Source organism: Neopelma chrysocephalum, unplaced genomic scaffold (genome assembly GCF_003984885.1).
Source record: "Neopelma chrysocephalum unplaced genomic scaffold, ASM398488v2 Primary Assembly neopelma1_74, whole genome shotgun sequence".
Lineage (NCBI taxonomy): Eukaryota > Metazoa > Chordata > Aves > Passeriformes > Pipridae > Neopelma > Neopelma chrysocephalum.
In genome coordinates, this window is record NW_020897735.1 from 1,480,422 (window position 1) to 1,493,013 (window position 12,592).

Consider the following 12,592-nt stretch of genomic DNA (forward strand, 5'->3'; position numbering starts at 1 on the left):
CTTCCTGAAGGTCTTCAAGGATGCTACATCCCAAAACCACCCCTTCCTGAATGTCTTCAGGGATGCTACAATCCCAAAACTACAACTGCCTAAAGGTCCTCAGGGATGCCCACACCCCAAAACCACCCCTTCCAGGGATGCTACACCCCAAAACTACATCTTCCTGAAGGTCTTCCAGAGTCCTACACACCAAAACCACCCTTTCCAAAAGGACCCCAGGGATGCTACACCCCAAAATCACCCTTTTCTGAAGATCTTCAAGGATGCTACACCCCAAAACTAGACCTTCTGAAGGTCTTCCAGGATCCTACACACCACAACTACCCTTTCCAGAAAGTCCTCAGGGATGCTACACCCCAAAATCACCCCTTTCTGAAGGTCTTCAAGGATGCTACACCCAAAAACCACCCCTTCCAAAAGGTCCTCAGGGATTCTACACCCTAAAACAACCCCTTCCTGAATGTCTTCAGGGATGCTACACCCCAAAACTAGACTTCTGGAGGTCTTCCAGGATCCTACACCCCAAAACTATCCTTTCCAGAAGGTGCTCAGGGATGCTACACCCCAAATCTGCCCCTTCCTGAAGGTCTTCAAGGATGCTACACCCCAAAACCACCCTTTCCAGAAGGTCCTCAGGGATTCTACACCCTAAAACAACCCCTTCCTGAACATCTTCAGGTATGCTACAATCCCAAAACTACAACTTCCTGAAGGTCCTCAGGGATGCCCACACCCCAAAACCACTCCTTCCAGGGATGCTACACCCCAAAACTACATCTTCCTGAAGGTCTTCCAGAGTCCTACACACCAAAACCACCCTTTCCAAAAGGACCCCAGGGATGCTACACCCCAAAACCACCCTTTCCAGAAGGTCCTCAGGGATGCTACACCCCAAAACCACCCTTTCCAGAAGGTTCCCAGGCATCATGCACCCCAAACCTCCCCTTTCCCACAGGTGCCCAGGGGGTGCCCAGCAGTGCCAGGGGGTGCAGGGGGCTCACCAGGCAGGCTGTTGTTGACCAGCTCCAGGTACTGCTCCACGGAGGTGAGCACCTTGTAGCCGGCGCTGTTGGCCAGCACCCGGGGCGGCAGCTCCCGCTCGTAGGCCTGGGCAGGAGGAGAGGATGGTCACGGGTGATGGGGAGCATCCATGGCCACCCCACCATGCCCCTTTGGAGCTGCCCCCACCAGAGATGGGCAGAAGGGGGGTTTCTCCTCACCAGCTTGTTCTCGTAGAGGACCAGGCCGTAGTTGTGCGGGACCACGCAGAACCGGTTCCGCCACTTCTTGTTCTCCTCGATGTACTGGAAGATGTTGCCCGAGTAGATGACATGGTCCTCCAGCGGGACCTGGGGGAGCAGACAGAGAGGTGGGAGGCACAGGGGGGTTGGTGAGGGGCAGCTCTGGCTCAGGGAGCTCAGCCAGGTCCGTTCGTGGTGGTTGGGTGGGTGTTGCTGCGCTAGGGCTGTGCTGAGGATCTCCAAGTTCACCACTGGATTATCTCCTGCAGCACCGAAAATTTGAGTGCCTGAATAGGTGTACCTGGGTGACACCTTTGAGTCACCAGAAAACCCCAGAGAGGCTGCTCGTGTCACCACTGGAGTCACACGTGGTGGTGTTCACCACGCTCTGGTCACAGCCCTGCCCCTCCATCTCCATCCTGGGGGACACACCAAGCTCAGCTGAGCCACCTGAGCTCCCCTGGCTGAGTGGCAGGATGGAGAAGAGACCTCCAGCAGCAATTCCCAGCCCCAGCTCCTGCAGTTTCCATGGCTTGGGGCAGTGGGGACCATCTGTGGCACTGCTGGCAAGTGGGCATCAGCAGGAAGGTCCTGCCAGAGGCATCTGCAGATGGCAGGAACCCAGCCCTGCTCAGCTGGGTCTCCAGATGGGAAGGAAAGAGGAAAAGCAAGAAGCCACCCCATAGGGCTCAGCATCAGTTGATGTTTAGATGTTCTGGACTTCAGGGAGGACCAGCAACAGCTCCTCTAAATGAGGAGAGATTTAGGTGGGATATTGGGAAGGAATTCTTCCCTGTGAGGGTGGGGAGGCCCTGGCACAGGTTGCCCAGAGAAGCTGTGGCTGCCCCTGGATCCCTGGAAGTGTCCAAGGCCAGGCTGGATGGTGGAAAGTCTCGGGGGAGGTGTCCCTGCCCATGGCAGGGGGTGGAACCGGATGAGCTTCGAGGTCCCTTCCAACCCAAACCATTCCATCATTCCACAATATGATTCTATGACAGGAACAGGCCAAGGACATCCCCCCTCCCCTCACCCCCCCCCAGAGCAGCCCCTCACTGTGTCTCCAGCCCCTCTTGGCCCCCACGCTGCAGCGTTGACGCCATCCCAAACACAGCCTGGCTGGGGGAGCCAAGAATCTGTCCCAGGAATTTTTATGATCCCAGGAACATAAACAAGAGCCGAGAGCTCTCGTGAGGGCTCGAGTGTGTGGCGGCCGCCTCTGCTGCCGTGGCCACCCACCATCCACCACGGTGGCCATCAGGAGGGACCATGACACAGAACCTGGACCCTCCTGGAGGAACTTTTCCCACTCTGCTTCCCATCTTCTGCTTCCCAGGAACCTCGCTCACTGCCTTCCCCAAGCCCTGCACTCCCCCCGACCACACACTCACCTTGGGTTGGGGGAGGTCTGACGGCAGCTTGGCTGACAGCACCTCACTGCTCCTTAGGGCTTTCCAAAGCCCTTGGAAGAGGGAGAAGAAGCCCAAACTAATCCCTGCAGGGCTGAGGGACTGCAGGAAGCAGGAGAATCTGAGCCCCAAGGCCATCAGCAGGATGGGGACAGAAAGGAGGTGCCAGCTCTGGGAGCCCCCATCAGTGTCTCCCCAGGGTGGCTCATCCAAGCAGAATGAGCCCCCCCCAAACTGGCTCTGAAACCACTGCCCAGGGCACACTGAGCCAGACAGAGCAGCTGCTGGTGGACTAAAACCCAGGCTGAGCCCTGACATGGTTCCAGGGGACCCTCAGCTCAGGGCCACCATCCCTTCCTCACACACCCTCCTCACCCCAGGGAGGCACCGAGGTGGCACCTCCCAACTCCAGCAGGTATTTGGGGCAGGCAGGTACGTGCCAAATTGTGGGGATGGGCAAGGAGGGAGCCCCTGGGCTGCCCACATCCCTGTCATGGGGCCGGGGAATGGCAGCTTTGGGGCTGCCATGGGAGCAGAGGGTGTCAGGGATGGTTTTCCAGAGGCTCTGGATGGGGACACATGGGTTGTTGGAGAGACCAAAGGCAGAGATATTTATTCCATATTCTCATTGCTCTTGAATCTTGCTGGTGTTTCAGATGACCCCAGCCCTGCTGTCCCCCTCTGCCCAGCAGGGCCACCAGCCCCTGGTTTCACTGCACTGCATCCCCACAGAAATCACAAAAAAAGGCCAATAAATAACTAACATTTAAAAATCCCAAGTGCCACATCCCAGCTGGACCTGCCCGAGGACAGGCAGGATGCCACCCTCCATCTCTAGACATCCACAACATTCTGAGCATGTTTGGGGTGCAGAGAGTCCATCTGGAGGAGATGATCACCCAGCTCCTCGCAGAGCCACCCCACAGACTGGTCCCTACAGTGTCTGGAGCACTGGGACATCCCAGTGGCACTGCTGGGATCCTGGGAGGGGATGGGCAGCAGGTGGGACATGTCCCAGTGGCACTGCTGGGATCCTGGGAGGGGAGGGGCAGCAGACAGGACACTGAGCAAGAGGAATGTCCTATTTATACACCGGTGTTTTCCAAGCCTTGCACAGTGTCCCTGACCTCCCGACCTTGCTGCTGTTCCTCAGACATTCCTGGGCTGCTTGAAGCAACAAACCTGGGGATGGAGGTACCTCCCGGGGAGTAGAAGCTGAAGGCATCTGCTAAATTCCAAGGAAGCCAAGGGACACGGTGGTGAGGACACTGGGTGCCTGGCTCCTCCACGGGAACCTCCCCTCCTTTATTTTTCCTAACAAACCCAGCACCCAGGGCGGCTCCCAGAGGAGGTGGGTCAGGGACACAACTGCTGTGAGCACCAGGGCTTGAGTGTGATCATCTCACAGAGGTATTTTCGAGATTTCTAACAAAAGCACCCCCTTTAAGCCCCAGACAAGAGCAGAAGCCTCTCTCCACGTGCAATCACATCTCCTCCTGCTTTCAAGGAGCACCCACGGGACAGCGGCTCCACGGAGGATCCCAAGCCCTGTCTGATGAGCACCCCCTGCCCCTTTGCATCTGCCTTTGGAGGTGGGAGGAAAGGGCAGGATCCCCCCCCGGGTTCCAGAGCCACAAGCTCCATCTCCAAGGGAGACCTTTAGCCCAGGCAGGAGACACGTGGCTGCTGGAGATGAGACTTGGAGCCGGCTCCGCTTCCCCCACAGGGTCAGGGACATCTGCCAGGTGTTTCCTGCTCCTCCCTGGGAATTTGCCTGGGCTGGAGCATCACTCGCACCCAGGAGCAGGAGAATGACAGCCTGGCACATCTGCTCAGGGCCTCTCTGGGCACCAGGGGGTCCCTGAGCTCCTGCCAGGGACACAGAATTGACAGGGCTGCATCCCAGAGCCAGCCTTGTCCTCGCTTGCTGCCTGTGCTCCTTCCACGGGGTGGGAAAGGAAACCACCCCACGTGCTGCACAACTCCCCGGGAGTGGGCTGGACCAGTGGCATGGGCTACATTCCACCTGGCAGGGTGGAGCAGGGCCGTGCCTGGGCTTTGGGGGGGACACCAGAGCCCGTCTTACCTTGCGGTGCAGCAGCTGTGCCTGCGGGCCCCCGTTGCCCTCGATCTCATAGCGGACGCTGTTGAACAGAGCTACCCCGTACTGCTCCTTGTAGCACCTGCAGAACTCCCCCAGCACCTTCCCTGTCTTCTCTGCAAAGGGAGAGCAGAGACATGTCAGGCAAAGGGCTGGGTTTGGAGGTCTCCTTGCTGCAAACCCACCCGGATTGCCTCGGGTGCCCTCCCCACCCACCTCCCATCGCCCTCCTGCTGCCAGGGCACACCTTGGTGCGGGGACCACAGAGGAACCTGCTGCTTTCTGCCCTCCCCATCCAGCCCAGGCACTGATTTGGGGTCAGGATGATCTCTTTTTTTGGCCTTTCACATTATTTCATGGATTCCTCTCCCCGGCAGGAAATTCCTGACATTAAGCTGATTCCGGCTTCCCGTGCCTTGTGCAGCTCCCGGTTCTGCTCCCACCAGCTCGGCCTGCTGAGATTGGGGCAACCCTCCATTCTCCATCCCCAAACGTCCCTCACACCCCTCCTGACCCTGCTGTGCCCCCAGAAGGGCCATCCCAGGCTGGGATCCAGGCCCAGCAGTTGGTGATGCACTGCAGAGACTCAGAGGAGAAAAGACAGCCTGCCTCCCCCTCACTCTCCATGGCACCCCCAGGTGAGACAGGCACCCCACCAGGACCCCAGACTTCAGACTGGGATGAGACCAAGGTGCTGGGAGAGTCTGAGCTGCGAGGTGCTCCCCTGCACTCCACACTGGAGGAGATCCCCTCCATCCCTTCCCCAGCAGCCTCCTACCCCTCAATGCACAGGGTGGGGGGATGTTGCAAACCCACCCCCCCAGCAGCAGGGACAGGGCCTTCCCAGCTCCAAGGGGGCAGTCACAGGAACCCCTTGTTCCTCCTGGGCCATCAGCCACAGTAGAGGAGTGAGGCTGTCCCCCCAACCTTTACCAGCACCCCTGTCCCATGGGCACCCTGACCCACCCAGCACCCTCCCCACACATCCTGACCCACCCAGTACCGTCCCCACCCCAGCTCCAGACCCCACGTGGGGCTCCCACACCAAAATCCCAGCACAAAGCATCCCAGAGCTGCGGGAAAACCTCCCCCACAGCCGCCTTTGGCACAGGGCGCCTCGACTTTGAATTTCCCTCTCAACTTTGCCCCAGAGCCTGCGAAAAAGGAAGAATTTGAGTCTCCTCCAAGTATTTCTGACAGCTCAGGCCCTGCCAGAGCACTGGCAACGGGAGGAAGGATGCTGGCTCTGCATCCCGGTGCCGGAGCCAGCACGATGCTGGGGGCATGAACCCAGACAAAACAGCCCCCCGAGCCGGCTCGGCACAGCTTGGCAGCAGCCAAAATCTCCAGCCAGCAGCCGCCCCCGAGCCGTGCTGGCAGCCAAGGCAGCACAAGGAGCAGCTTGCTGCAGGGTGCTGCAAATCCCTCTGGGGATGAGCAGCTCCAGAGGAAAACGCTGCCCGAGGACAGCGGCGGGGGGGAGATAAACCCATCCCCGAGGAGACGCCGGCGCTGCCGGCAATGGGAGCAACTACGGCGCAGCATCGTTGTGCCAGGGCTGAAAATCACTTTAAATCGCTTTCAATTTAACACGGCAAAGGATGAGAGAGTGGCTCATCCCTCCAGAGGAATTCCTCAGCCCGGATTTTGGCCTTTCCCCCCGGGAAGGCGAGGCCAGGCCGCGCTGGTGTCCCTGCAGCACCTCTGTTGCAATTCCCGGCTCCCGAGCTGCGCGATTTTGGCCAGGGAGCGGGGCAGCCATGCAGGCAGCTGAGATTGAAAAGGACGTTTTGAGGTTTTGTTTCCTTTCAGTTCATGGGAAAAAGCGAGCCCCCGGTCCCCGGGCAGGCGAGACGGGCTTAGTCACTCATTCCTCCCTGATTAACGGCGGGGCCAATTAGGAGGTTTGGAGTCAATGGAAAAGCAAAAGTCAATTATTTGCAGAGGTTGAAACAAGACTTGCAGTGAAATATTTGAGGTGACTAAACCCCCCCAAGGCTCAGCAAACCCCTGCAGGGTGTGTAGAGGGTGCTGTGGGCCGCTGATGATCTCTGACCAGTAGCCCTGGTGGCCACCCCAGGGGAAGCAAGAGAGACAGAGACCCATGTGACAAGGTGACACCAGATTTGGCAAGGTGTGGGCTGCTAGTGGTGGTTACAGCCATGCTTTGCTTGAACAGGGGATGGGGAGCCCACACTGATGATGCCAGTGCGTGCCCTGACCCCCAAAATCCATAGCACCCTGTGAGGGGCTGACGTGTCCCACGTGGGAACCAGCTCAGTCACCCACTGGCTCCTTCCTCCCAGCAGTACTGGGATCTCTGGGGAGCATCCTCTGGCCATACAGTGAGCACTGGGGGCTATAGAGAGCATTCTCCCCTCAGGATCCACAGCCAAAGCCACCCATGAGCACTGTCCCTCCATGAGCAGCTTTGCAAGAGCTGGAGGGGTCTGGGGACAGCTCACAGCCCAGGGAAACGTGTCCCCTGTCCCCTCACCACCATGGTTGTGGAGAGAACGGGCTTGGCTTGGCTTGGCTGCCTCCCACCCAGCCACCCCCCATCCTGGGCGCAGGCTCAGACACCCACAGCAAAGTCCTTTGGCAAGTGGGAGCACACACAGGGACCTCCCAGGGACGGGTGTCCCCAGCCACCCACTGCTGGCGCTTTCCCAATCCTGGTGTTTGCTCTGGGACCGCTGTGCTCCACCACACCCCCCCTCCCAGTGCCACCACCCCATCCCTGTCACACCCAGCCGTGCAGAGGCACCGGTCCCCGAGCAGCCCGGGGTGGCTGGGCTGGCACAGGCTGGGCTGGCACAGGCTCCAGCACATCCCTCTGGCTCCTGGCAAAGGCAGGGAGAAAACAGCGACTTTGTGGGGTGCCAACAGCACTGAGGCCTGGCTCAGCAGGATCCCCTGTGCCAGCACCTCTGGTCACAGAGCTCCTCTGTCCCCAGCCCCTCCTGCCTCCACAGCATCCCCATGACTAAGCTGCACGTGGTGGCTGCAGGCGGAGATAAAGGGGCTCCAGAGTCGGGGAGGGCAGAGAGAGGCAAACCCTGAGCCAGGCTGGGTGCAGGGCTGGGCAGGAGGCTGGCAGCAAGGACAGGGTTGAGCCATGCCACACCAGCTCCCAGCCATGCTCCAGCCCCACTGCTGGATCCCCAGGGACCCCCACACCCTCCTGGCATCACCCAGGGGGCACAGTAGGGCAGGCAGCCCTGTAGGACACCCCACACAGGGACAGGGCAGCAGCACAGGTTTGTCCTCGTCCCAGCTGAGTCCCTGAGGCTTGTCTGGGTGAAAGTAGCCTGGAGAGGAGGCTCTGCTCCTGCCACCCCCCTGACCGGTTGTGCCACCACTGCTGTCACCGAGCCCAGGGCAGTGCCATGGCCATGACACAGCCCTGGGGCAGCTGGAAGCCCAAGGGCATGTGCAGCCCTTGGTGCTGAGAGGTCACGGCCCGGCCAGAGCAGCCCTGGCCCAATGTTGGTCCCTCCGAGCCAGGGCAGGAGGTGGATCTCGCCCTCAGGATTCCAGAGGCCACGGCAAACTGGTCCAGCAGCCTGGACTGGCTGTGTCCTGCCCTTGGGAGCATCTCCAGCACCATCAGCAGCCCCACACATAGAACCACAGGATGGTTTGGGTTGGAAGGGACCTTAAAGCTCATCTTCTTCCAACCCCCTGCCATGGGCAGGGACACCTTCCACTAGCCCAGGTTGCTCCAAGCCCCGTCCAACCTGGCCTTGGACACTTCCAGGGATGGGGCAGCCACAACTTCTCTGGGCAACCTGTGCCAGGGCCTCCCCACCCTCACAGTCAAGAATTTCTTCCATAGATCTAACCTAAATTTTCCCGGTGTCAGTTTGAGGCCATTCTCCTTTGTCCTGTCCCCCCAGTTCCTGATGAACAGTCCCTCTCTGGCTTCCTTGTAGCCCCTTCAGATGCTCTGAGGTCTCCACACAACCTTCTCTTCTCCAACATGCACCCCCCCCATGCACACACCAGCACACACATGTACCCCATGAACACACATGGACAAACACATGCACATCCCCCCTGCACCCCCACACACGTGTGTTCACAGCCAGGGCAGGCTGGAGGCCAGCAGCTGACAAATCCTAGTGGGAACACTCATCTCATCCTCCCTCCAGCCCACATCCCATTTGGCACCCACAGCCCTCTCGTGTCCACTGCCACATCTGTCCAGGGGGTGAGGAGGTGCCTGTGGAATCCCAGCCCTCCCCAGAACCCCCTGGGTTGATGTAGAATCGTGGAATCATGGAATCACAAGATGGTTTGGGTTGGAAGGGACCTTAAAGCTCATCTCATTCCACCCCCCTGCCATGGGCAGGGACACCTCCCACGAGTCTGGGAGCAGAGTGAAGTGGGAGCAGGAGCTGGGAGCAGGGTGCCCAAGCCCCTGTGGATGCCACAGGGATGCCCCACCCCAGGCAGGGAATTTTCCATCTGGTCCAGAAAAAAATAAGAAAAACAAAAAGGACAAAACAGCTCATTGAAGCACAACCCCCGGGCTGGGGGGGCCGTGGCATGGTGGGACATCCCCGTGGCAGGGGACCCGTGGGCAGCATGTGCTGGCCTGGCAAGGCTTGCCAAGGGGAAGGAGTTAATCACTGATTTGGTCAGTAAATGATTAGTGAGCAGGGGTGGGTTGTTGTGGGCACTGCAGGCTCCCAGAACCTGGGACACTGACAGGGACAACCACCACAGTGGCACTGACAGGGACAACCACCATGGGGCTGGCACTGACAGGGACATCCACCATGGGGCTGGCACTGACAGGGACACCCGTGGGCTGGCACACAGTGACACTGACAGGGGACAGGGGTGGCCCAGGTGGCTCTGCCATCAAGGCACACCAAGGACAAGGTCACTGCAAGGGAGGCTGATGCCACCAGTTGTCCCAGGTCATCCCTCTGAGCAGGGCTGCTCCAGCCATCCCTCCCTGCTGCCTGCTCCAAGCACACTCAGGGGCGTGCCCATTGTCCCTTGGCCACCCTCCTGTGCCCCAAATCCTGGCATTAGGCAGACAGTGTGTCTGGACATTCTCCTGCAGGCACACAGCATGGATGGGCTGCACAGGATGCCACGGATGGGGTGCACAGGATGCCATGAATGGGGTGCACAGGATGCCACGGATGGGGTGCACAGGATGCCATGGATGGGGTGTACAGGATGCCATGGATGGGGTGTACAGGATGCCATGGATGGGGTGTCCAGCACACCAGGGATGGGGTGCTGAGCCAGACCTCAAACCAGCAGCACCCCACGAGCCCTCAGCAGCACCTGGACACGAGGACCCATGCACACTCTCTCACCTCATCCCACTGCAGCACAGGCTCATCCCAGAAGGAGTTTGGGAATGGCAGAGTGACAGCAGATGGCTCTGGGCAGGCTGAGCACCAGCCTTGCAGTGACAGCCAGCACAGGGGACAGTGACAGAGATGCCACTGTGGGTGGGGCACAAGCACCGTGCAGAGCCAAGGGGGGCACACAAAGGGTTAAGCCCCAGCCGGCAGTTCAGGGTTTCGGGAATTTGAGTGTGAGCTCATTTCCACCCAGAAACACAAACTCCTTCATGGTCCTGACTCAGCCCAGCTGAGCACCCCCCAGGGAGGGGGTTTCCAGCACTGGCTCCAGAGGAGATGCCAAGGTTGGGGGGAGTCAGGCATGAGCTCCACACCCGGGGGACACGGGGCAAAAAAGGGGCTGCAGAAGGGTTTGTTCCTGATGGCAGCAAAACCCAGGGGCTGACCCAGCACTGCTTTGTATTTCCCCCTCTCACGCAGACCAGGAGAGGCTGGAACAGGGAAAAAAAACAAACTGGAGGGGGAGAGCAAAAGCTGAGGACAGTTTCCCCTCTGCACCAAAACGCGCCTTTCACACAAACCCCCTCAAAACCATCCCGGGGTGTTCCTGCTCCAGGCTGCTGGCAGGATTTAGACTGAGCTTGTCTGGGACAAGCCAGGATCGGAGGCTGCTCTGATGCCTGCACCCGGGCACAGCTCAGCACCAGGGATCCAGCGGGAATATTTTCGGCCAGAAATCAGCTCAGAAGCACGGCCTGGGTGGAAAGGGAGCACATCCTGCCTCCCCCGGGCAGTAGCTCCGGAGCGGCCCCTCACCCGCCCTCTGACTCAGCCGCGGTGGGGAAGGGTGGGCAGGACGGGGCTCAGCGGCAGGAAGGGATGAGGCAGCGGAGCCTCGGAGGAGAAACCAGATGGGGCCAGGCCTGAACCGGTTCATCCTCTCTCGCCCTGCCTTTGCCACACACGGCTCTGCCCCCGGATGAGTCAGAAGTGCCCTCAGTGCCAGCTCAGGGCTGGGGCACCCGTCGGGGACAGGGTTCCCTGCAAGGTGCACCCTTCACCGGCGCCCTGTGGCATTCCCCCATCCCGTGTGTCCCCGGGAATATCCCAGGGATGCTCCCAGGGGTCTGTGCCCACCGTGGAGCGCCCACCCCACCTCCCAGCACCTCGCCCAGGAGCGGTGGTTGCACAACCCCACTCCCCTCCCAGCCGGGACAATCCAACCTGCCAAAACAGACCTGCGAGGGTCTGGGGCCAACCGCGGCATCCACGGCGCTGAGAACGGAGCAGCGCATTCGGCAGCAGCTCCTCAGCCTCAGAACAGCCAAAAAAACCCTGACGGTGCTCTCGCCAGACACCTTCACCCACAGCTCCTGCTCCCCCGTCCCCCACGAGCCGGACCCAGCCCCCCGCCCCAGCCCCCTCCCGCGGCTCGGGGTCACATCCAGCCCGGCAGGAGCGGGATTAGTGTCCGGCTACGTGCCGGCGGGTGTTTTCCCGCGGCGTGGATGCCGGTGTCCCGCTGCTTCCTGGGAACAAGGCTGCTGCGGAGCTGCGTGCGAGGAATGTGCATGTGAATAACAAACAGCGTTCGGGGCCTTTGAACGCCTCGAGAAGCTGGTCAGGGCTGGACTGAGCCCAGCGCCAGATGCCTGCCCTGAACCTCCCCGCCCAAACAGCCTCCGAGGGATGGGGGCAGGAGAAGATCCCCTGCTGCCCATCCCACCTGCCTGCTCCAGGCAGGACCCTCTCTCCTGTCCCTTCCCCTTGGAGCAGCCTTGCCTTAGGGGGCAATGCTCCAAAGCCTTGGGGAGCAGGTGACAGGGAAAACCCAGCCCAGCCCAGAGTGCCACCTGCCCGGTGGGCACAGGGACTGGGTTCCAGAGCACCAGCAGAGGTGACTGCACTCACAGGACTGTCAGGACATGTCCCAGAGGACACTGCACTCACAGGACTGTCAGGATATGTCCCACGGGCTGGGGGAATCTGTGGGGAGATGAAGCATCCCCGTGGAGCAGCTCGGCTCAAGCCGAACACCACCCCCCAAACCCTGTGCTGGAGCAGGACCCTCGTCCCGGCTGCAGCCACATCACCCCACACATCCCTTGTCCCCCGGGGTCCCACCAGGCTGGGGAAGAGCTTCCAAGCGTTGGGTGCTCACCCCGGAGCGGGTTCTCCCCGCAGCAGGGTGGGACCAGCATCACCCCTCCCCAGATAAGGTCCGGCTCATCCACCGGCACCGGCCGGGCAGCATTGCAATGGCGCAATCCCACCATGCCGGGCAGGGTGTGCACCAGCACCGGCAGCCTCCGGGCACCCCCGGCCCCCGGGAGCTGTGGGAGCAGGGGAGTCCCCACGGCAAAGGGGTCAGAGCAAACTCGGACATCTCCAGGTCTCTCGCGTGCTGGGGGCAGCTGGGGGTGGGTGATTCTTGCTCCAGGATGTCCCAACAAATGGTTCTGGCTCGGCAGAGGGCAAAAGCCAGTCCCCTCCTGTCCCCCTGGGCCCAGCCCC

General features: G+C 60.5%; 1 protein-coding gene across 4 annotated transcripts in view; it reads right to left on the minus strand.

The window, feature by feature from the left end:
* FAM129B (family with sequence similarity 129 member B) overlaps positions 1-12,592 on the minus strand; it is a 30,664-nt gene that overhangs the window by 12,148 nt on the left and 5,924 nt on the right. For all 4 annotated transcript variants that reach the window (XM_027687915.1, XM_027687916.1, XM_027687914.1 and 1 more), the window contains exons 2-4: positions 4,734-4,864; positions 1,221-1,349; positions 1,002-1,107 (exon numbers count right to left, since the gene is read on the minus strand). In XM_027687915.1, coding sequence (XP_027543716.1) covers positions 1,002-1,107; positions 1,221-1,349; positions 4,734-4,864 — 366 coding nt within the window. The remainder of the gene's footprint in view (positions 1-1,001; positions 1,108-1,220; positions 1,350-4,733; positions 4,865-12,592) is intronic.